Source organism: Epargyreus clarus, unplaced genomic scaffold (assembly GCF_041222505.1).
Source record: "Epargyreus clarus isolate Ecla_fem2 unplaced genomic scaffold, WU_Ecla_fem_2.2 ptg000010l, whole genome shotgun sequence".
NCBI lineage: Eukaryota > Metazoa > Arthropoda > Insecta > Lepidoptera > Hesperiidae > Epargyreus > Epargyreus clarus.
Genome location: NW_027332218.1, coordinates 12,474,674 through 12,500,364, shown reverse-complemented (window position 1 = coordinate 12,500,364; position 25,691 = coordinate 12,474,674). Strand labels below are relative to the sequence as shown.

Below are 25,691 nucleotides of genomic sequence, written 5' to 3'. Positions count from 1 at the left end.
TTGGATTGACTGACGTTAGAAATAAAATGTTTAAAATTGTTACCAATTGGTAGTAATATATAAAATTTGCTTACCATGTCAGGTTTACTGCTGATGTATGACTTCGATGTAGCTTTTATAATTTAGGATGTGTATAAAATCCTGGAATAATGTAATATTTGCATCCGTCAGTTGTTCTGTAAGGTTTTGAAGTGCATACACAAAAAGATTCTGTCGAATTAAGATTTTCGTCCTATTTTTAAAGTTAGTTAAACTCGTTAACTCATTTATTTTATTAATTAACATAAAAAATTCAAACAACTTACGTAATTAGTCCTTAACCGAGAACATCTTAATAATTTACAGGAAGGTGGCACTCCCTCTGACATTCTTCTCGACATAAACGTCTACACCATCAACAATGAGCTTTGCAGGCGACGGTACCTGCAGCTGCCCATACCAGGCACTGTGACCCGGAACATGATCTGCGTGGGTCTCCTCGACGTCGGCGGTACAGGCACTTGCCAGGGCGACTCCGGCGGTCCGCTGTACTATCGGAACATCATCGTGGGCATCACGTCCTGGGGCCGGGGCTGTGCAAACGCCACTTTCCCCGGCGTCACCGCCGCCGTTTCTCCTTACACTAACTGGATTGTAGCCCAAGTTGTTTAATTTGAAGACTTTTGGAATGTAAATAAATAAAAATATGAAGCGTCAATTATAATTAATGGAAATCTGGTTTTTTTCCTCGAAGATATATTAGTATTATGATATATTTTCAATGTTAAGAAGAATTGAGGGTGAGACCCCTGTATACAGTATCAACTTTTCCATACTTTGCTTGTTATTCATGAGCAATCCGAGAGATAAGGATACCTAAGAGATATCTAAATAACGTTGGATTTGTAATTTGTAAGTGAGCAGTGATAGCCTAGTGGTTAAGAAACTCGGCCTCTCAATCGAGGGGTCCGAGGTTCGAATCCCAGGCACGCCTGGCACCAGGCCAGGCACCTCTGATTTTTCAAAGTTATGTGCGTATTAGAAATTAATTATCACTTGCTAAACGGTGAAGGAAAACATCGTGAGGAAACCTGCATACCTGAGAGATGTATAAAAAAAAAAAAAAACAATCTCAAAGGTATGTGAAGTCTACCAATACGCACTTGGCCAGCGCGGTGGACTATGGCCTAATCCTTCTCATTATGAGAAGAGACCCGTGCCCAGCAGTGGGACAGTAATGGGTTGATGATGATGATGATGATGAATTCATTCAGATAATATCTTCAAAACTTTGGATAGCAATTATGAGATCGTATTTAACCACCACACACAGAGCAGACTCAGGAAGTGCAAATAGATGCGCGTACGCATTTGGTTACGTATATGCCATTTTTGTCATCGATGTTTACTGACAGTTTACTACTACTAGTTTTTTAATTAAACAAAACATTTGAATGCATTTCTTTGAGGTAATTTTGAACAGTTAAAATAAGGTATTATCGCAGTATCCAAATCCTAAACACAACGTATAATAATATATTAAGTCAAGAAGGCAAACTAAGGATATTATCCTTAGTAGTAGTAGTGTAGATTTTATTTATGAAGTTTTATTTTATGTTATAATAGTAGCAAATAAGCATGGTGTCAAGGTAAACTTACCATCTTAGTGGTAATTGCCTTTATGTGCAAAGTAGAGTCAGTCTTCAATATCGATTATTGGTAAGGATACCTCGATAGTTAAGTTGCTACATCTAACTAATATAACAACCTGTGTAATGTCTCATCGCAAAATGGTATTTCCGTTAAATCAATAACGTGGCGATGAGTCGTGATAGTCGCTAAATAAATGTGAGGTAAAACTAAAAAATCATTACTTTAACAGTGTTAAGCGCTGCTGTTACGACTTAAACTCAAGGGTAGCAATGCAACTATTGCTTTCTTTTTTGTAAATATCCATGGTTGCAACTATATCCTAAAGAAAATGATATACGTACCACAACTTTAAAAAAAAATACGAAAATGCTAAGTGAAATTCTAAGCTCACCAGCTCATAATACGGATAAACTTCCGAAAAGCGCATACCGCCGATCAATCTGAAATTTGGTAGACTAACGTATTTTGACCTATTCAAAATAACTTCATTGAACCGATTCGTCGAATATTTTAAATCTCATTGATTAACTTTAACACTTTAACACGCACACACACACACACCCTTTCTGGGGAAAGCTAAAAAAAATAGTCTAAATCGGTTAGGAATGCGCGATCACGCACACCGAACTGTTATATTCAATATTCCTTAGCAATATACTGCCGACCTCATCATTTTAATTAATATATAACGCCTTCCAACCATGTGGCCGGCAGTTGCACCTAATCCGCGTTCGCGAAACATTTAAATTCAATATTATAAAAGAAAAGTGAGGGGATATTTTTTCTGTAGTTTTTCGAGACATTAAACCAGTAGCGACATCAGTGTGTGTGTGTTTTTTTTTGTCTTTTTAAAAAGACAATCGGGGGCTGCCGCGCAACAGAACGAAAAGAGGTTCTCCTTCGTTTTTCTTATTCAAAATGGCGTTTGCGCCAATTTTCGTTACGATATTTGTGATCAGGAGGTCAAAATACATTAGTCTACCAAATTTTAGGTCGATCGGCGGTATGCGCTTTTCGGAAGTACACTCCATAATAAATACCAGCTTATATGCCATATAACGTTGGCAAACTACTCGTCTTGAAATATTATCTATCACTTAAACAGCAACACAAAATGGAAACATGAATCGAAATATAATTTTAAACAAGATAAACGTATTTATGACATCCTGTATAAAGATAATGAGGATAAAAGAGATAAGATAAAGGAACGGTGGAATTTGATTGTTATTATTTTATAACTAAAGTTATTGAGTAATGTACCCAATATTATTTATCAGATATATTTATTTAAATAGAAATAAATTAGAAGTCCTAAACATAGATTATGTAAGGTCGCTAGATCTTTCATGGGTAACTGTATCCGCTACTACAATAAAATACCTGACCACATTTTGCATCTCACAGAAAAAAAGTTCTAACATGTCGTTAAACAAACGCTATGTAAGAAAGCGTACTATAAACTAAGTGATAATTTGACTGACAAAACGGTGTGGTCTGAAGTAGTTCCAGCTCCACATGTACCATTCATCATCAACCCATTAACGTCCCACTGCTGGGCACGGGTCTCCTCTCATAATGAGAAGGATTATGCCATAATCTACTGCGCTGGCCTAGTGCGTATTGGTAGACTTCACATACCTTTGAGATTTTCTTGTTTTTTTTTTTTAATAAATCTCTCAGGTATGCAGGTTTCCTCACGATGTTTTCCTTCGCCGTTTAGCGAGTGATAATTAATTTCTAATACGCACATAACTTTGAAAAATCAGAGGTGCATGCCTGGGATTTGAACCTCGGACCGCTCGATCGAGAGTCCGAGTTTCTTAACCACTAGGCTATCACTGCCTTGTACATGTACCATTAGGTGAAGTTTAACATTGTAAAAAACATATATATTTTTTAAAAGATGTGTGTTATGGAGTTTCTTTCGCCGCTTCTTCTCCATAACAAAAAACCTTGTGAAGTGGTGGTAGTTGTACTGACATTCAAAAAGTGCTCTGTAAAGAAACTATTTTGAATAAAAAAATTTGATTGGAAAAAAAAAAATAAAAAATGTTGCTTAAAGATTTAAATTTGGCCATTTCTAGTTCAAAAGACTGCCGATCTCTGTTTACGTACCTATTTTAAGAAGTTGGATAGTTAAAAAAAGATCCTGACATAAACGGAAAAATTAGAACAAAAACGCTTAAATTTTTGAAACCATACTTATATATATTAAACATACGATTTTTTGTTACATTGATTTAACGCCGATCATCATTATGCCACTGTGTAGCTGCTACGAAATGTTATAGTTGCCACTGGAAAGTCACTTGTTTAGATATAAAATCCGTTGGATAAAAATTAATAAATAAAATTCTAGGAAATCAACTTTTCGTTGATTTCTAAGAATTTTATACGATTGTTACTTAACATGTTTTTTTTTAATTTCTTTACCCCAATAGTTTTTTAGTTATTAACGAATATCTAGTATTTTTATTTTCTAATAATTTTAACCTCCTGGGTACATTTGTACTTTCCATAGTACGCAAGAAATAAAAAAATATTTTGTACGTTTTTTAAATTGAAACAATGTAATATTACCACCACGACATCTATTGGCCTCTTGAGGTATGTTTTAGAATTCAAACGTCAAATGTTAACTTATCTGTTTTTTTTTTAAATACGACGGAAATGAGACGTAGAGCGTGCGCCCGCGCAAAAGAAAGTTAATATGTATTTATCTCATTATTTCTCAAATAAATATTTAATAATATGTTATAATTAACTATATAACAGTTCAATCTCATAGTTTAGAACTTTAGAGTATTTTTACTCAAAATATGTCAAACCTTTCTGACGTCGCGTTTCATTGTTATGTTCTGTATAAAGTACAACAGAATGTAGTAATGTTTATTTGTATCTGTATCCTGCTGTACTATATATAGTACATTGTGTGATTTCCTCTTGATTTTACCACTACGGGTGGCAGAAATCTTTCTAAGCTTACAAGAGTCAGAGTTAGATTAATCTGGTGACGATTCCGAGTAAGTTCCGGAATATATTCCGCTGCGATTATCCTCTAGATATAATAACCATCTTAATATTATATCGCTATCTTAAATCGGAAAGCTTTGATTTAATGACAGGACATCTTTCTCACCATCAAGACCGCATAACTACGAGCGCGCGTTCGTCGTTAACTTGGCCGTGGCCGTGGTCAGCCTTGAGTAGCACAACCGACAGACAGACTAGTCGACAGATTGACATAAGAAATCGACAGAATAATGCTAAGTTCCAAAACGCCTTTTTTTCTTTACGAGGGGGAACCTTCGAAATGTAACCGACGACGTGGGGGCCACGGCGGGTTATTTGGGATTTTTACCACACTAAAACAGGGTTTGACCGTCCTCATCACTTGTTGAAGAACGACGGGATCTCCAACGGAACACAGGACACCGGAGTCCTCAAGTGCTCCAAAATCGCTCCAAATCAGGCTTTGAACGTTGTTTACGACGGTATGCGACCACACATACCGTCGTCCTTCGCGGGCTCGCTTACTGCAAGGTTCGAACTCCCACTCTTGCCGACCGCAACCCCGAAAGTACACTTTTAGTCGCTCCTTACGACAGGCAGGGCGTACCGTAACCCTATTCTAGTCCTGGAACTAACTTCCAACACACCTGGAAACATGATACGCTTAATACGTAAGTTAATTATTTAATGCAACCGGCTTATATCCAGAAGAAAATTGATGAATGGGAGTAGTTCCAATTTTTTGATCAATACTTTTTTGTAATACTTTTAGAAAGATGTATATTTTGCGTTGATTTTAAAGATTATAATAAAAAATAATGAATACAAGCCTAAATGTATTTTAATTTAATTTAAGTGACACAATTTAAACCAAAATATTCTTATTTACTTTACAGAAAACATATAAAATACATTCCCTTGTTCTTTATAAAGGACATAGGTGAAAATCCAGATTTTCCGGAAAAATATTTTAATCGATGCTAAGCAATTGTTAGCTGTTCAGTCGTGGGTTATGCACAATGAAACGCAGAGTTGATTCTTAGACACACCGTATATTGCTCGGGCAGAGTAACGTCCTACACAATGATCGTATCTCGAATGTTCTGTAATAATCTTCTACCCTATTTATATAATTTCATCATTGAGTCAAATATCGACTAATTAGATTTAAAAATACAAAATAAATATAAAATGCCAATTACAATGACTAAATAACTTAAAAAATAATTAAGAATGCTAATCAATAATTATAGTAATAATCACAATGTAAATATTTAATTATTAATAAACAGATCAACTATAATACGACATATCCGTTGTAACTCTATTGAGTAGTTGGTAACATTCGGCCATCCTGTGTAGGCCGTGTCCCTCGGCTCGCATTCTGCTGTGTTTCAGAGCTGACACCAAAGACCTGAAATGGAAATAAGATTCAGCAGTAACTTATTACGTGACGAATATTTTAAAGACTTAATTAATAGATAGATTGTTCATTTGTAGTTTTATTTTCTTTTTATTTCTGCAGCAGGTATGTAATGATATTCATGTAAGCCACTGAGATTTATTCAATTCAGTTATTTTCATCTTTCTAAAGTCTTGTATATATAATAAAGAATGAATTGTATAATTGCATTAGTCTTTGTATCAAATATGTCAAGCAGTCTGTCTACTAAAACACACAGTCTACATGTTTAATAATATAATCACACCCTATTTACATAGACTTTTGATCCCCTAGCCGTCTCTATATAGAAAATATAATCACACAGAGACTTGATCACACAGCCGTCTTTATATAGAAAATATATTCACACAGATAGACTTGATCACACAGCCGTCTATATAGAAAATATATTCACACAGATAGACTTGATCACACAGCCGTCTATATAGAAAATATATTCACACAGATAGACTTGATCACACAGCCGTCTTTATATAGAAAATATATTCACACAGATAGACTTGATCACACAGCCGTCTATATAGAAAATATATTCACACAGATAGACTTGATCACACAGCCGTCTATATAGAAAATATATTCACACAGATAGACTTGATCACATAGCCATCTATATTCATGTAAACTGGTTCACATAGCTGTTCATACGAGGATTTAAGGACTCGAACACTCAGCTTTCCTTACTTACATAAACTTGATCACTTAGCTGTCTTTACTAATATTAACACAAAAATAAAAGTGTATACATGTAAATTTTGTAAATAAGTTATTTTATAGTTATAGTTTAATTTATTATTTTTAATTTAATGTAAATTTAATTATAATCAACTCATTTCGTCTTGGTCAAACATATAGCTAATTTATAATGAAACCAGTTATTAGGTATGTTATATAAGTTATCATTTTTTTAAATTATAATTGTAAATATTTTCAGTAATAAAGTAAAATATATTTAATAAAAGTGTTATTTAATTATGTTTATAAGTAGGATATGGAGAAACAGTTATTTACAATTTTATAATGTAGTAACTTAAATGCATACTATACTTCATTGACAATACTTAATTAAGAATCACACATCTGTAACGATCACGTTATTTATCGAATATAATTGTGAAATCAAACACTGATAAATGTATATCAATTAACTTTCAAGAAGATCAATCAGATCATCCCTATCTACCTCTCGGTCACTGTCTGAACTATCATCCTCTGACATAGTAGGTTTGTATGGCCGTAGAGTCTCACCACGTACTATGGCATCGAACCTTTTGTACCCTTTCATGCCCTTTATACTCGTGATTGTGTATCGGTCTATTGAGCTATCTGCCTTACATATTCTGTAGGGACCTGTGTATAATCCGTTTAATTTTTTAGTGACACCAGTAACTGCATCCCTAGCTACACCACCTTTCCAAAGGACTAATTGACCTATAGTATATTTAATACACTTTTTATGCTTTTTATCGAATTGTCTTTTCATGGTAGTCATATTTCTATCAATCCGAAGCTTAGCAGTTTCCCTATTAGCCTGTAGTTCTTTTAGCTGAGTCTCAGAGACAGAAGGTGCATCTGAAGGAAAGGACGGATATCTAGAATTTTTATGACCGAACATAAGATTGAATGGCGAGAACCCAGTAGTGGCGTTGGGTGCGTTATTAATTCCCCAAACTATATCATCTAGATTATTGTCCCACGTACATTCGCTTTCGGACATAGTGTTAAGACCATTTAACAATGTGCGATTAACTCGTTCTACTTGACCATTCGAGCGAGGGCTGGCTATTGCATTTAAAATGTGTTTAAATTGATTTTCTTCAGAAAATTGCTTAAAATATCTACTCGTAAAAGCTTTACCTCTATCTGTTATTATTCTAACCGGATAACCAAACTGCATGATAATTTCCTTTAGCAACCGAATAGTCTCTACCGAACTGCAATTTTTAGCAGGACGAGCGAATACAAATTTAGTAAAAGCGTCGATTATGACAAGAATATAGGTGTTTCCCTTACGGGTTTTAGCAAAAGGACCTAAATGATCTACGTGCAACGTATGCATAGGTACTCCAGGCTTGTTAATTGGATGTAATTCGCCTTCCAACCTACCATAATTGCCCTTATTAAATGCACATTGTAAGCATGAATTAACATATTTCCTTATAAATCGTGTCATCCCTTCAAACCAAAATTGACTTTTAATAGAACTTTCACATTTTTCAAATCCGGGATGTCCTATTTGATCGTGAAGTTTTTGCAATAGACCATATTTAGCTAACTTTGGGATCACAAAACGTTCACCAGCAACAGTTTTTCTAAAAAGTATATTATCTTTAACAATGTAATTTGCAGATAAATTTGAATCTGATTTATCGCGTAGTCTAGTAATAATGTTTTGTATATTGTCATCTTGTAACTGCAAAGTTATTAGCCAATCGGAATTGTCAATCATGAGTATAGTACTAGTCGCGGGGTTTCTACTTAATGCATCTACGTGCTTCATGCGTTCGCCCGGCCTATATTCAATATCAATATCAAATTCCTGAATAGTGAGCCACCAACGAGCTATTCGAGGAACTAAATCACGTTTCACAAGGGTGGCTCTTAAGGCCGAACAATCAGTAATAACTCTAACTTTAATGCCTGTAAAATAAATTCGGAAACGTTTGAGGGATTCAACGACAGCAAGTGTTTCGAGCTCGTAACTATGATAATGTTTTTCTTCGTTAGTAGTTACCCTACTGAAATAAGCCACGGGTTTTAAGCTACCATCGCTCTGATATTGTAAAAAGATACCACCTAAGCCTACTTTACTGGCGTCAGTATGCAATTCTGTTCTAGCATCGGCGTTGTAAATGGCTAAGACTGGTTTTTCAATTAAACGCTGCTTGAGGGTTTTAAAAGCATTTTCTTGGTCAGAGCCCCAATACCATTTTACATCGTTTTTAGTAAGTAAGGTAAGAGGGCGAGCAATTTGAGCAAAATTTCGAACGAATTTTCTGAAATACGACGTTAATCCAATAAATTGCCTAATTTCGTGTACGTTTCGTGGTCTATTATATTCAGCAACACATTTAACCTTAGCCTGGCCTGGTTGTATCGTTCCAGCTGAGATTTCATGGCCTAGATAAGTTGCAGTTTGCTTTAGAAAAGAACATTTATTCAGATTTAATTTTAAATTTGCCTGTGTCAGTAATTGTAAGACTTTTTCTAACAACACTAAACCTTCCTGCACAGTTGTTGTAGGCAACATTACGTCATCCAAATACAAAGCGATGTTTTGATCGATTCTACCTAGTGTCATCTGTATTAACCGTGAAAAAACAGCCGGACCGTTAGCCAACCCGAAGGGCATTTTTAAAAACTCATATTGACCTGATGGAGTTACGAATGCAGTTTTAGGTATTGAATCTTCATCAAGACTAATCTGATAATAACCTTGAGCGAGATCAAGGGTTGTAAAGAAGAATTTACCTGATAGCTTATTGACCTGATCCTCAATGTGTGGCAAAGGATACCTATCTTTTACAGTTTTAGAATTTAAAGCCCTATAATCAACACAGAGTCTAAAGTCCCCACCCTTTTTCTTAACCAAAACTACAGGACTAGCATAATCGGACATGGATTCCCTGATTATACCTGCCTCTAATAAGTCTTTGATTTTTCCGTTTACTATTTCGTTTTCTTTATGTGATAATCTATAAGGTTTGCAATAAACAGGCTGGTTATTAAATGTTCGAATGTGCATTTTTATAAGATCAGTGCAACCTAAGTCCTTGGTACTTCTAGCAAATGAGTGACCGTATTTGTTTAAAAGTAATAATAGTTGTTTGTTTTCCGAATCACTAAGTTGACCCTTCTCAATGTCAGTTAAGTTTATGCTAATATTCTCCCTTTCCGAACTATCTATAGTTAGTATTCTAGACTCATTATTGCACACCGGTATTGTCACTAATTCTGCCCTAGCTATTAACCTATGAGCCCCCCATACTACATCTGTACAGCCCAAATTAATAACTTTCAAATGAGAATGATATTTGTTAATAGTAGCCGAGGGTATGAAATAGGTTATGTTTCCTAACTGTACCCATACTGTATTCGTTAAAAATGTGTGCTCCTTTACACTAATTCCCTGACAGTCAACATAGACCTCTACATATACTTGACTTTGTTTAGGTATTATAACTTTATTTTTTAAATAAACTGGAAACTTTATAAGAAAATCAGATCCCTCTAGATTCAAGTCTGTAAATACATTCTGTACATCTTGGCTTTGAACAAAACGTGTAGCAGATGCCGATGTCACTAAACTAACATTTTTACTATTAATCATTGTTTGTCCAATTAATAAATCGATATCAGATGCTATATAATTAGTTAATTCAACAATACCGTTTAGTTGTACATCATCTATCAAAATATTTAAGCGACACGAACCCAGTGAATTTACGTGTGCTCCACCAAAACCTTTCATAATAACAACGCTAGGCTCAATTTTAAGTTGTAAGTTCTCAACTTGCGACACACAGAGTACATTAATTTTACTGCCAGTATCTATATATGCTCTAAGTCGATGTCCATTTACTATCACTGTTCTTTTGTATATATCAGCATAAATATCGTAGGTAATGCATAATATTTGACTAACCTTATGTGGTTGGTGTCGCGATGTCCCGGTACTCCCGGCGCCAAACCAGCAAGCCGCAGTGGTGTGCCCGCTGCGTCGGCAATTGTCACAGCGCTCCTTTTGTCTGCAGTCCCGCGCCTCGTGACCCGGCCGCCGACACATGTAACATATCTTCGACTGCAGCTGTTGGGTTGTCGTTGAAGTTGGTGTACTATTGCTGGCTCCTCTTCTCCACACGGATTTTCGGCTAGTATATGGTTCCAATCGTTTGTAATTTTCCAAGGAGGACAGATAGCCATAATAAAGTTGTTCAGGAGTTTCACAACTGTAGGCTTTAGCGTTGGCTATCAATTCAGAAGGCAGTCCCCGGATTATACATGAAATGGCGTCCTCACCGGTGATGTCGCATTTCTTCAACAAGGATAATTTTTCGTGATAGTACTTCGTCATAGTTTCCTTATCTTCTTTAGTCCTCGCCAGCATACGTTCCAATTTGTCGGCGTAGTCAGTAGATCGTGGAAATGCGGTTCGTAACATCTGCTTCCACTCATCCCATGTTAGATCGTAGTTTTCGAGATCGTCGTACCATTCTCGAGCGGAGCCACGTAGACGCAGTTGCATTATAAATGTGCGATCAATGGGGTCCCAGCCGTAAACGTCGCCGAGCTGGTCAATTTTGTGAAGCCACGCTATTACGTTGCTGTTGCTGTCTTCCGGCCGAAATTTAGGAATTACTTCGGCATCGCTGGGGGCCACGTGTCGTTTCTTCTTTTTATTCGTTTGTCGTGCTTCCGAGAAAAAATTAGCACTATTTTCATCTTCCGGGCTTGAGCTTGAGTAGCACTGTTTGCGTTTGCGTCGTCCCAAACCGCCAAGATATGGTCCAGACATTGTGAGCAAATCCCACTTCTGAAATTGTTAGCTGTTCAGTCGTGGGTTATGCACAATGAAACGCAGAGTTGATTCTTAGACACACCGTATATTGCTCGGGCAGAGTAACGTCCTACACAATGATCGTATCTCGAATGTTCTGTAATAATCTTCTACCCTATTTATATAATTTCATCATTGAGTCAAATATCGACTAATTAGATTTAAAAATACAAAATAAATATAAAATGCCAATTACAATGACTAAATAACTTAAAAAATAATTAAGAATGCTAATCAATAATTATAGTAATAATCACAATGTAAATATTTAATTATTAATAAACAGATCAACTATAATACGACATATCCGTTGTAACTCTATTGAGTAGTTGGTAACACCTTACTAAAGAAATGCACTATAAAAGTTTCAATCAAAATCACGCAAAAAAGTTTGTCTGGAACTCAGGAGGTTAAAGAGCTTAATCGCAATTTTTACGTTTTTTGAACTTGTTAACTACACTACGAACTCAATATATTATAATAACGTAATTATAAGACAGATACAGGTATCTAATATGTAGATATAGATCGATACAGCTATCTAATATTTAAGCTCTCAATGACGATTTCTAGTCGGTGTTTCTAGTAGTTAAACAATTAAAGGATTTAGATAGGTTTTCAGTGGCCGGAAACCTTAATCATTTGAATATTACTACAATAAAACCGATAATAATATCTTTATATATAAAGACGATAAAACTTATTTTTTATGGTTTAGCGCTGGCTGTGGCAAATATGGTGACCATGTGGATCTTAGCCCTTACGTTGTTTGCAGGTAATTTAAGAAAATTTTTGAACATATACTTAGTAAAATCCATTGATTAATTGCAATTTTATCGGATTAGTTTATATATCTAGAAATCCAGACTTTAAATTGATAATATTGCCAGTGTAGTGATAGCACATTTGTTGAAACCCTGCTTCTGTATCATGGGCTTGAGGTTCAAATCTCAGGCACGTATCTTTGAGTTTTCAAAATTATATATCTATATTTATATAGGAATTAATTACTTCTTGCTGTAACTTGGTAGAAAAACATGCAAGGGGAAAACTACAAGTCATAGTCTGAGTTTTTTTTTAATTTTGAAATGTGTACCTACTATGCCTATCCATCCTCACTTGACGGACTAAATTCCACTCTATTTTAAAGGCGATTCGAACCCAGTAATGGAACAATATTTTAAAGACATTAAATCCTAATACCTAGTCCTATTCTGATATTCCTCAGGTGCTTCGGCAGGCAGCAACAGAATCGTAGGTGGCAATCCTACGACAATCGAGCAGTACCCGTCCATCGTCCAGGTGGAGTCCCTGGGTGTGTTCACCCAGGTGTGGTCGCAATCCTGCGCAGCTAACATCCTCACGCGATACTATGTTCTCACCGCTGCTCATTGCTTCGATGGCCCGTGAGCAAATTACTAGTATTGTTTTATAATAGCTATAAAGTCAATTTGATAAAAATATTTAAGTAGCAATCGAAAATGCAGTCCACCTGATAATAAATGGCTTTTTTTAATCAATCAATGAACCCCAAAAAGATTGAATTTCAAATTAAGGTCAACCATAGATGCGTTGCATGTTGCTACCGCAGAGGACTGAGTTGGGCACTCCTGGAGTTCTCAAACTTGACTTTTGTCTAAATTCTTTTTTAAATGATCGTTGCGTTTCTGGTCCTTAAAATAAACGCTAAACGATTCCCTGTGTCGTGGCTGCCTTGGACACACCCATGCAAATACACAAACACCCAGACCCAGCAACAGAAATCTAAATTCATCATTTAGATATCTGTCTGGCCGGGGATCGAACCCGGGACCGGGTATGGTGACCTTTCCGCCACGCGGTATTCTGAGAAAATTCAAGCCTGAGTGTTTTCCTCTATTTTTCAGACTCTACAACCCTCGCAACCGTCGTATACGCGGGGGTACCACCCAGCGCAGCTACGGTGGTATTGTCAGCTACGTGCAACAAGAGTTCAATCATCCATCGTACGGCGTTCTTGGCTTTGACGGCGACATCTCCGTGATCAGGCTTTTGAACCCGCTGATCTACTCTCCCGTGGTCCAGCAAGGAACCATTGTCGCTCAAAGCACAAGGATCCCTGACAACTCTCCCGTGGTCCACGCTGGTTGGGGTGCGATTTCGGTAAGTTTATGCTGTTTATACTTAACTTTTTCGATGAAACTAGAACGTTTTGGCGTTTGCCTGAAACGGCACTACCAACAAACGAAAGTACTTCCGCTTAATATATATTGTGTAGTGGTGCTGTGTATTGGTGTTAAAGGTGTAAACATATTCTCCTTTTCTAGACACGTTATGGATATCTTCAGGGGTAGTAAAGCATTTATGTTAATTATCAGATAGTACTCATGTCTTTCACATCAAGCACTCATATGCTCATTTTTTACTCCTGGTGCATAAAGAACTCTTGTATTTTGCAATTTGCTGTTTCGATGCAGCAGATAATAAAGGTACTTTTCTGGAGCATGCACAAACGTATACTAGACAACATGAAGTCGCTGTTACGTAATCTTTGTATCTTTAACTTGCAGCAAGGTGGCCCTGCGTCTCCTATCCTCCTCGACACGACCATCTACACCATCAACAATGAGCTCTGCGCCCAACGCTACCTGGAGCTGCCCAGACCAGGCATTGTGACTCCTAACATGATCTGCGCTGGTCTCCTCGACATCGGTGGTCGTGACGCCTGCCAGGGTGACTCTGGCGGTCCCTTGTACTACGGCACCATTATCATCGGCGTCGTGTCCTGGGGTCACGGCTGCGCCAATGCCACCTTCCCTGGAATCAGCACCGCCGTTTCACCTTACACTGACTGGATCGTGTCCAAAGTTGTTTAAGCTTAAGTTTTTAGTATAGTGACCTTTGTAATCTGTGAGATAAAGCATCTTTATACTTAGTATAGTCTAAGCGAACGAACTTTTGTCGGTCGGCTTTACCGCATTAAATTATAAAAATGCCATACGAATATCTACAGCAGTAAATGAATGCATATTTTATAGAATTATTGTTTTTTTATTATCATTCCCTCGTCCTGAAATCTATTCCAATTCACGGATTAAGAGAGATGGCGTTAGAGAATCTTGAAAACTCTAAATTTACTAAACATCTTGTATTACATAAAAAGATCAGAACTAAAACTAGCACGGATTGCCTAGCATATAATATATTATGACAAAATCTAAGTTATAAATGAATAATATTAACTAAATTTATTTATAAAATCACACAATACAATTATAAAAATATCTTAAAATTAACAATGAGCAAAAGGAAGTCACTGAACTTTTGCTGACGAAGATTGTGACCTTATCCAGTGCTGATTGGCAGTCATCTGCTTCTGAATCTGAACCCAAACACAAATACATGCCACCCTAGCAGATTAAGCAAATTATCGTCTCATTTCATATGAGCCGGCACCCCATTATACATTACATATGGTTTTGGAGGTGGTAGAACCCTTTGAGGTTCGACTCCGGCGGCACCACTGCCACACCTATTTCTGCCTAATAACAACAGTGTTAGATGCTGCTGTGTTCCGTTTTGAAGGGTGTGTTAAGGGAGACACACTTTTTCGAGGCGTTCCAGCTTAGTCCTCAGGGGTAGCGGCGCATCTGTGGCCGAACTCAGGTAAGAATATCTAATCCTATCTGGGGTTGACAGACGTCAATGGGCGGCAGTAGCCACTTACCATCAGGTGGAGTGCATGCTCGTCTGCTACTCCTATATTATACAAAAACACCCCTCCACCGAAACGCAGAAGTGCTTATCCCTCGAAATATGTGTGGCGGTGGTAACTTCACGACCATTCCCGTTTTACCACTTCCCACTAAGATATGTTAAAATTCGTTTTCACATAAATAATTAAAACAATTTTGCGGTATTACAAACTAACCAACGCTATCTCGAGTTATCAGTGTGATATTAGCTGTATTACAACATTAGATAACTACATAATGTCAAGACAAGACGAATTAGGTATTTATCAATTTCAGTTGAGGTTTGGGCACTACTTAGTCATCTAGCTATTTCAAGTTTACATAAAATGTCCCACCCAGGGCTTTTCCCTTAATACGAGCCATTTAGATGGAGAGAGTTTCTCGCACACTTCGGCTCGAAAAATCGTAAGCAACTATCCAAGTAATAATCGCCATAACATAATCGTATCAAAATGATTACACACGGGCAGCAACAAAAACACGCCAACGATTATGTCCATGGAAGAGAAAAGCATTTTATGTTCCATGATATCGACCACGCCAGTGCACATATAATTATTTTGGTAGGGAAGAGGTTTGAAGGGCTAAACTGGCCAAACTTCATCCTGACTACGGCCATGCCATCATGAAGTCCAATAGTTGGTTTAATCTCTTAATCAGACAAATAAAACAGTTATTTCTTGTGTAATATAGCGCCATCTCTGGAAATAATTCTAAACTCTTTAGACGAGCTAGCTCTAAGCTCTTTAGACGACAAACAGCTACGTGTAATATAGCAAGCGTAATGTTGTAAAAGTGTCAGCAGGAATAATAGATGTCGCTGTTTTCCATACATAGATTGAAACTGAATTATTGTACTCGTTTGTATAATTACTTCCATAATGTTTAATTTTACAAGTATGTTATGATTTTTTAAATTATTTTAATTGATAGACATAAAAAATATTGGTCACTGTCACATATAACTAATCGATTAAATAGAGTATACAATAATAGTGTCCAGTCATAGATTAGTAAAGATTACTCACTCCTAACAAGAAAATGTACCCAGTTTTGAATTGAAATAGTTGCCTAAAAAAACTTTTGCCACGTCTCCGTGCTAAAATGTCTCTAAAATATTTGAAATAATTATTTATTTATTACGTAAATTACGCAGTTTTAGTTATTTATTCGTAAATTTTCTCTAAAAAATGTTTTTATTTGTCAAGAATTAAAAAAAAAGAACTTACAAATAAGCCGTTTCTGGCTTTCTGGCTTCATTCAATTTCACGGCGGCGAAGTATCTTTACTAATCTATGTGTCCAATATACAATGCATTATACAATAATGTTTTTTTTGTAATATTAAAAATTCAATCATTGTGTTATTTTGTTACGTTAATTTTGCTTTCATCTGTTTTTTACATTTTAATATTGGAAACTATTCCTTTGTGTAACCTATATTAGGTGGCGGAATTGCTCTTTTATCCTTACTTCCCAGAATTTGATCCTTATAAGCGATACTATCCAATGATGGAATAATACCGGATGTGATAATTTTTGTTTTTCAAAATGAACTCGTCCAATTTCCGGCTAGGGAAAAAGATATTTAAAAAAACGAATCATTTAGTTTTTATCAAAATCGGCCTCGTATAAACTCCTTTCAGCATTTTTCGCTAATACTTATAATTTTGGATGAAGGCCCATTTGAAAAATTCACCCGTATATCGTGAATTGTTTGAATAACTTTTAAATAAGCATAAAACATCTACTACCAATTTCGGATATATTTTATTTATTTTATGAATGCTTACCTGACGTGAGTCACAGATATATTGCTGCCGCTAAGGACTACATTAAAATATTCATATTAAGTACCTTTAAATCGTACTGTAGATCCTTAAAACCAGTGTTCTCGAACGTTATTATACGAAATCGGTACAGATGCCCACTGAATCGGTATATTTGTATTTCGTACCCAAAATTAGTATTTGACAAAATATTCCATTTTTGCGAACTTTATTTTTATAATTCACAAATTGTTTCTTAACTGATTGATGACTATCTATCTATTTAGAAAACTGACTTCATCCCAAAATAGTTCTAAATTGTCGTTTCTTAATAAGCACCACTCTGTATCAAAAGTCGGTAATAATATAGGTATAATTTCCATTCTCTGAAATCGTGGAATATTCAATGCATTTCGGACCAATATCTAGAAATGCTGAAATATCGGTAGTTTCGAGACCACAGCTGAAACTAGTGTCTTAAAACAAGTCCTCAAATCCAGAATACAAATACGCAAGCACGAAAATCTTTTAAATTTCCTTAAAAACTAACTTTCTAGATACAACAGTTACCAAAGTTTAGTACCTACATATATTTTATAGCAAAGTAGGTCGTTTATTGTACAAGATAACCATATCTGGGTCATTAAAGTGGTGCCAGATAAAGAACAATAAAATAAATCGCGTATTAATCAGATAAGTGAAGCGTAGCTACCTTACTTACCTATATTCCACGGTAGTAAATCCCTTATATCATGTGGGGTAATTTGAGAGAAATTTACTTATCAAGAAAGTTGGAGTTCCGCAACATATATTTTTATCTTTTTTTTTATAATATTGTAGTAGTAACGAGCATGCAGTCCACCTAAGTGGCTACTGCCGCCCATGGACATTTGTAATCAACCCCAGATAGGATTAGATATTCCTACCTGAGGTCGGCCACAGATGCGCTGACTAAGCCGTCACGCCTCGTTAAAATATGTCTCCCTTACCACACCTTTCAAACCAGAATACAGCAGCGCTTAACACTGCTGTTTGAGACAGAAATAGGTGTGGCGGCTGGTGGTGCCGCCGGAGTCACAAAGGGTTCTACCACTTTCAAAGGGTGCTATGCTATTAACCCCATTTATGTCTTTTTCTGTTTTTTTTAGGTTTATTTTGACAATGATGTAGCATTACATATTCGTCATTTGTTTAATCCTAAGATTTGTTAAACTAATCCGTATTTATTGATCACCTTATCAATGAGTTTAATTGTAATAGTTGATAAGCTTTTTATCAATAAGTGTTAGTTATTAAATCTATCGCTGTAACATAGCTTCGATAATAGAAACGATAGGTAACCATAAAAATGTTACTATTTTGATGGCAAGGTTGTTTACAACAATAAATATAGAAACACAATTGTTGATAATTCAATTTGAGACTGTAATTGTTGTAACATTTTGTGTGAGACCAATACTTTGCCTGATAAAGGGTAAACCCTTTTTCAAGTTGGCAGCCGAGAGTCAACAGTTGCGACGCCACTAAGTAGGAATTTTACACTAACTGCCCCGTGACTCCTTTTGTCCTCTGACAATTGCAACCAAAATTTAAAATTTCAATGGACTATTACTTCAATTTTTAATGCAGTATGATCGTGCTTCAAATCTTCTTATAGTACCGAGGACTACTTAATCTAATACCTACAGTATTTTTAAAATTATGGAAAGCGATCTCTTGGGTGGTCATAAAGTCTTTACAGTGGACCCATGGGAAGTCGCGAAATTACTAATAAAATGCCTTTGGCGATATAATCAACGTATATTTTTTTAGTACTTAATTATGTATTTAACTGATACTTTTGAAATTAAAATAAGGCTGTTAGATAATGAAATATGTACATGAAAGAAATGACAAAGCATGGAGGGGTTCTGGGTCGTCATGACAAATGTTGAAAACCACTTTATTTTAATTGATTTGAATTGAGCGGTTGTCGGAACTACTAGAAACATTTTATTCGTTGTAAATTAAATATAGCTACTTATCTGAGTAACATATAACACTTCGGGAAGTTCGGTATATAGAATAGTTATATTTTAGGATCATTGCTTAGAATCTCGTTCGTTCATTATTTTACAGGAATCTTCTGTTGTCACTTAGGAAATAATTGCATTTAAAGGGTTCAGATCTCATAAATACAGAAAACAAATAATATGGTTACGTATATAGTTTAGTTAAAATTATTAATTAAAATTGCATTTTATTAATTACGGATTCCTAAGATTATGTAATATCCGCAGGTGTACGTCATATCATTGATTTAAGGATGTTTGACGTAAATGGAGACAATTATAGAGTATTAGTATTATAAGTTTTATCGGATAAGACTTCATATAAAAGAGTGAGGAAGTGTCGGAAAAGTATCCAGAAAACAATTCGGAAGCAAAATGGTGCGACTGGCTTGTGCTCTTCTGCTTGTAGCAGGTAATTATTGCTATTTTGTGTTATGGTGTTTCTTCCGCCGCTTCTTCTCCATAACGGAACACCTTGTGAAGTGTACTGACATTCAAAAAGTGCTCCGTAAAGAATCTATTTTGAATAATAAAAATGATTTGATTTTGATATTTGTATTCAACTGCGGGGATAACATTTTCAGAGTGTACCTATATATGCCTCATGCCTATATGTCTCATTTTTTTCTAATTTTTTTGTACGTCCTGCAGCCTTAGATGAGTAAAATACATAGATCGATCGCTCCTAACAGAAAAGTGAAACCAGTTTTGAGAATTGAAATTGTTGCGTAAATAAAGTTTTGCCACGTCTCCGTACTAAACCCTAAAATGTTTATTTATTACGTGCATTGCGTAGTATTCGTTATTTATACACACATTTTCTCAAAAATAATTGTCAAATCGGGTTGATTTTGTGGCTTTCTTCAATTTTAAGGCGATGAAGTATCTTTCTATTTTACTTATCAAAGTCTGCAGCCCAAAAGGCTTAACAGAATTTAACAAACCTATGAGATGTTGTTGGACTCGTCTATATCGTGGTAACATAGACTATATTTTCAAGGAATTTTTAGTTGTTAAAGTAATTACTGACAAGTAGCGTCTGACAATTATAATTATTTTTCATATTGTCTTTAACTACTTCAATCTTATAAAAAAAGTTAATCAGGGTCGGCGGGTCGCGAAAAATGGACGTACTATTTAAGTTTCCACTTAAAATGAAGGCCTAAAATTAAATTAAGCCGCTCATTGAAAATATATTTTAATAACAAATTGTTTTCTTCCAGTGGCTACTTGCTCTGCATCTCAGAGCAGGATCGTGGGTGGGGAATCCACCACGGTGGAGCAGTACCCCTCGGTCGTGCAGATTCAAGCCCGACTGGTTCCCGGTGTGTGGACCCAGGTTTGCGGCGGTACGATTCTCACTCGCCTGCACGTCTTGTCTGCTTGCACCTGCTTCACGCTCCCGTGAGTTATTTTTTTGGGTTAAAGTGAGAATAAGGATGGAGGTAAACAGTCCATCGACCATCTTAGTGCTAAGGTTTGAAGTAGCGAACGAGCAAGCCATCTGACCGTCTTTCCGACAGATGGCTTGCTCGTTTCTTACTTTCAGTATCCAATTCAGTAGTATGTCGGTAACTAACGACGCTTAAAATAAGGTATCTTAAGCAAGCTACTTCAAGTTTATAAAGTTTAGTTCGAAGGAGTAAGAAATCTTTGCGGGTCGATTCTGATGGCAACAGCTCAAATTCAAACTAGAGTATATGTCTGAGTAGGTTAAATAGAACTGCAATCCCATCGGGAGTTGATAAGAGATTAATTTGCGCCAATGGACCACCATCAGCTGGATTGGTATTTCGATTAAATAAACGATAAAATTGAAACAAATATTTCGTTTACTACAGTCGTGTGTCCACTCGTCGCCGCCGCATTATAGCTGGCAGCAGCTACCGTAACACCGGTGGTATCAGAAGCAACGTCGTGCGTATTGCCTGCCATCCTTCCTTCAACGAGGACCGTGGCTACGATGGTAACATCGCTGTCGTTCAGCTCGAGTATCCCCTGGCTTTCTCCAACATCATCCAACAGGGCACCATTATCGGCCAGGGAGTCGCTGTTCCTGACAACATGCGCGTCGTCCAGGTTGGATACGGTGTGACACTTGAAGAGGTTAGTCTTTCGAATTTTATTTAAAGTAAACATTAACAATTGCACCTAGACAGAAACTTGAGTTTATTACTTTACGGATTAATCAGCCGCGATTTCCCGGAAAGCCGAGAAAAATATATTTTTTTCTAATCCACGTAGATTCAAAATAGAATTCTTTAACGTTAACACCCTGCCAACACTTCAGTATTATTAGCACCGGTTTATCATTTCATGTAAAATTGACAAAGACTTTACTCAAGCGTCAGTAACCAACACTGACGAATCTGTACTCCAAGCACGAATTTTAGTTTCGTCCAAATATTCGGGCATTTCCTATTCCTGCCCGTTCTTAATATTAATAAAACAATTGTTTCATCGGCTAAGGTACTTTGCGAGTCTGTAGTTCCGGGAGTAGAATAGGACTACGGTATCTCCTGCCTGTCGTAAGAGGCAACTAAAAGGGGGCTTCTGGGGTTGCGGGTGGCAAGAGTGGGAGCTCGAACCGCCGGTCAGCGACCCCGGGAAGGACGGCTGTATGTGTGGTCGCATACCGTTGTACACACCAGACGCTGTGGCGAGCGACAAGCTCACCTGGGCGGAGCCCGACGGCTATGCGCTAAGAGGACCCCGGTTGCGTTCCTTTGGAGATCCCGTAGTCCTCTACGCAGCGCCGAGGACGGCCACCGGGTGGTTTTAGTGCGGTAAAAGTCCCACATAACCCAGCGTCACTCCCATAACGTCGGGTACCTTTTGAAGGTTTCCCCCTCTTAAAAAAAAAGGTACTTTGGGAGTACCCATTCAGAATTTTGTGTTTATAATACACCTCCTGTTTCTATGAAGATTGTAAACCCTTTTTCCTTGTCAGGTGCCCGATATCCGCGCAGACCAGCTGCAAGCCGTCAGCGTCTACACCGTCAACAACGCTGTATGCGCCGCCAACTACGCCGGTCTTCTCATCCCTCGTGAAGTCACCTCCAACATGATCTGCGCTGGTCATCCTGAGGGTACGTGTTAAGTAACTTCCACCATCAGATGGAATCATCGTTGCAGTGATTCGAGGTTTTGTTAAGTGGTCGTAGTAGTAGTAGTAACTATATTAGTTAGCGAAAAAACGGATCAGTCAAATACCGTTAAAACTTAACCTTATAACTACTTAACAACCTAATAATATTATCACACTGGCCAAAATACAGCAAACCTATTGCATAAAAGAGAAATAAATTTCCTGATTTCATATACTCCTAACACCAGATGATGCTGATTTTCATGTTTCTACTTTCCTAGGTGGTGTCGGCGCGTGCGTCGGTGACACCGGTGGTCCTCTCTACTTCAGCAACATCGTTGTGGGCGTCATCTCCTTCGGTTTTGGCTGCACCAACGCCACCTTCCCCCGTGTCCACACCGCTGTATCTCCCTACACCAACTGGATCGTACAAACCGCTGTGTAATATGTTCCTAGGGCTATTGTCTTGTAGAAATATGTTTCACAATAAATTGTTCGTAAGTTATATTGTTTCTCCATTAACCACCAAACCTGTTTTGAAAAATGTTAATACTTTCTGAAGCAGTTATATCGCAGGCTTATTTTTTCACCACTTGTTCATAAAAAAAGACTTAACGAAGACAATTGATGTTCGGAGGACACAGAATAGTGTGAAGGATCCACTACTTTTTGATTTATATAGACAAAAATGTCAAATCCCTATATTGACATAACAAATCTATGATAATGGAAAAACGAAAATGAGGTACTCAATAGTAGTTTTTGTTTGCAATATGCTTATATTTGTGTATATCTACTACAATTTTATTTGGCGATCAATTCTTGTATATATTGTATATCTCTGCATGAATTCAAGCAAGCTACATGACCCATATTCTTTTCATTTTAAACTCAGGATCAGTATTCTATTTGTTTATTTTTTTAAGTAAATTGTCTAATCTACGATTAGTCTGCAATTGGTCACAATGAAATCAACGAATTGAAGTCAATAATATGATCTATTGCCGTATATTTTTTATTTAATGGATTATAGATACCTTTTATGATAGTACATTTTGTACAACCACAATAAAAGGTTAATAAAATAAACTTCTGTAAACTTCTGTTTGTAATCTTAGAATACGCCTATTCATCATATCGCCATATTCATAGATAAGCATAGAAAAACAAGATTATCTAAATACATAATAAGTTTTGTCACATAATACTAATCCTCATAAACATTTAAGGAAATATGTTTTTCTGTGTTTCCTTATTCAGCGTAGTTAGTTTTGACCGGATGTTCATTTTATATTTTATAGTTATATTAATTAAAAAAGTATATTCAAGTCAATATTTTGAGGAAAGTGTGCGCTAATAAAAGCTTCGTAAAGCTGTAAAAAGATATTACAATTTCGATAAATAAAATGAACAGCATCAAACGAGTCATTTGGGGGCAAATGAATCAATCTAGACATTACGGCTATCCCGAGCTAGGTCCCGAGTCGATCGATAAGAGCTGCTCACAGCGCATGCTCGGCGGCCATTTGCATTCGCAAGGATTGCCGTACAAGAGTAAATATTCGAAAACATGAGCCCGGAGCGAGAATTTCAAGGTATTTATCTATTTATCAATCAATTAGTGCAATTAAGTGCATCTATACTGAATGAATTGTGTTGGTTCTGTTGTGAATTGTTGTTTGTTGTTGTTTCCTTTATTGGTGTTGTTGATGATCGAACAGATGACTGACGAGTAATTTTGAGGTTCAGTTTTCATTTGTTATTCCTGTTTAGTGCTTCATCTTTTTGTATTAATATTTTTTTAAAAACAAGTGTGTTGTTACCTAGTGACATTCTGCACTTATTATTAATTGATTATACCGGTGACTATAACTTATTGTGTTGTTACGATCATATGTGTGATGACAGTGATTAAAAACAAGCCCAATAAGCTGTTTTATAAAAAAGTGCCGTCTAAATAAGAATAACTTAAAAATAACACTTTGTCGTAATATTTCAAGATATTTTTAAGCTATAAAATAGCATCATGTTGATGAAAAAATAAAATTTGTTTTTAGGAATTGTTTGCTTTAATTCAACATACCTTCTAGTCTTTTCAGTAGTATATAGTATCTTTGAACAAGTGCTTATAGAAAATATTGATCAATTTCAGAAACCGAAGATGTGATGGAATCGATAGACGAGCTCAAAGAGCGTCTATCTTCCATGAAGAGGCTGATGGAGGAACGCAAGTCTGCAGGATCAGGGACGAAGGACCTGTTCCAAGGGCAGGCGAGGAGTCTCCAAGGCACCAACATGATTGATGGCAACTTCCTAAGCTTCGTATTCGGCGGCTCTCTAATCGTGATCCTGAGTGTCTCTGCATATGCCTTCTACAACCTGTACCATGCTGTTTTAAAGAAGTTCCCATCGAGTCACACTGAGTTGTAATCTCCTTTTTTAATATAACGTGCCAACTGACCGTGAAAACTAATTAATCAGTTAATGACGAAGACAATACTCGTATATCGAATATTAAAGATATTTGCCCTTTTTTGTTAAGTAAATAATCCGCGGTGAAGGCGTTTGTAAATCTAAGGATTGATGCCCTGTATTCCTGTTGTACTAGATATCATATAAATATGGGCAACGGGTCAATATAATCTCACTCTGAAGTTACGTTATTTAGTTTAAATACATAGTTTTAAGTATATGTCTTGTTTTATTTACCTTGTTTGTTTTTAATAATATATTTTTTTTTATAATGTTAGAGTAGCAGATGAGCACGCAGTCCACCTGATGGTAAGTGGCTACTGTCGCATGGACATCTGTAATCAACCTCAGATAAGATAAGATATTCCTACCAGAGGTCGGCCACAGATGCGCCGCTACCCCTGAGGACTAAGCTGGAACGCCTTGGAAAAGTGTATCTCCCTTTGATAATAGTTAATTTATTTGGTACAAAATTATCTTACTTAAAACTACCTATCTTAAAACTATCTTACTTACTACTTATTCTTACTTACTTCATAAGTAATAATTAAGTTTACCAGGTAGATACAATATTTATAAAATTGAAAATAAACTTTTACATTACCTATTTAATAATAATTTTCAGGCCACATTTAAATCATTAATAATGTTTAAAAACAATAATTAATATTAATAAAAAAAATTGATTATCTATAGTTAATAGAATTTTATTCAGGAATTCTGATAACCCAACACTTTTGCATTTTAACACTTTACTCTTACATGTTTTATACAAGTATGTAATAATATAATTTGTAGATATCACTTTGTTATGTTATCACCAAGTTAATAGCTAATATATATTAAAATGACGGAATAAAATTATTCATTTATTTCTCACAAGAAATAAATGAATAATTTTATTCCGTC

General features: G+C 36.2%; 2 protein-coding genes across 2 annotated transcripts; both read left to right on the top strand.

The window, feature by feature from the left end:
* Positions 1-419: 419 nt before the first annotated feature.
* LOC140745646 (transmembrane protease serine 9-like) lies at positions 420-22,755 on the top strand. Its single transcript, XM_073077585.1, has 9 exons — positions 420-633; positions 12,360-12,444; positions 12,898-13,075; positions 13,556-13,811; positions 14,219-14,515; positions 20,446-20,561; positions 21,064-21,328; positions 22,173-22,311; positions 22,592-22,755. Exons 1-9 carry the CDS (start codon positions 460-462, stop codon positions 22,753-22,755), a joined length of 1,674 nt encoding a protein of 557 aa, XP_072933686.1. The 5' UTR covers positions 420-459.
* Positions 22,756-23,809: 1,054 nt separating this feature from the next.
* LOC140745230 (uncharacterized) lies at positions 23,810-25,002 on the top strand. The gene is made up of 2 exons (XM_073076965.1): positions 23,810-23,905; positions 24,463-25,002. The coding sequence occupies exons 1-2, from the start codon at positions 23,881-23,883 to the stop codon at positions 24,738-24,740; spliced, it is 303 nt and encodes a 100-aa protein (XP_072933066.1). The 5' UTR covers positions 23,810-23,880; the 3' UTR covers positions 24,741-25,002.
* Positions 25,003-25,691: the final 689 nt, after the last annotated feature.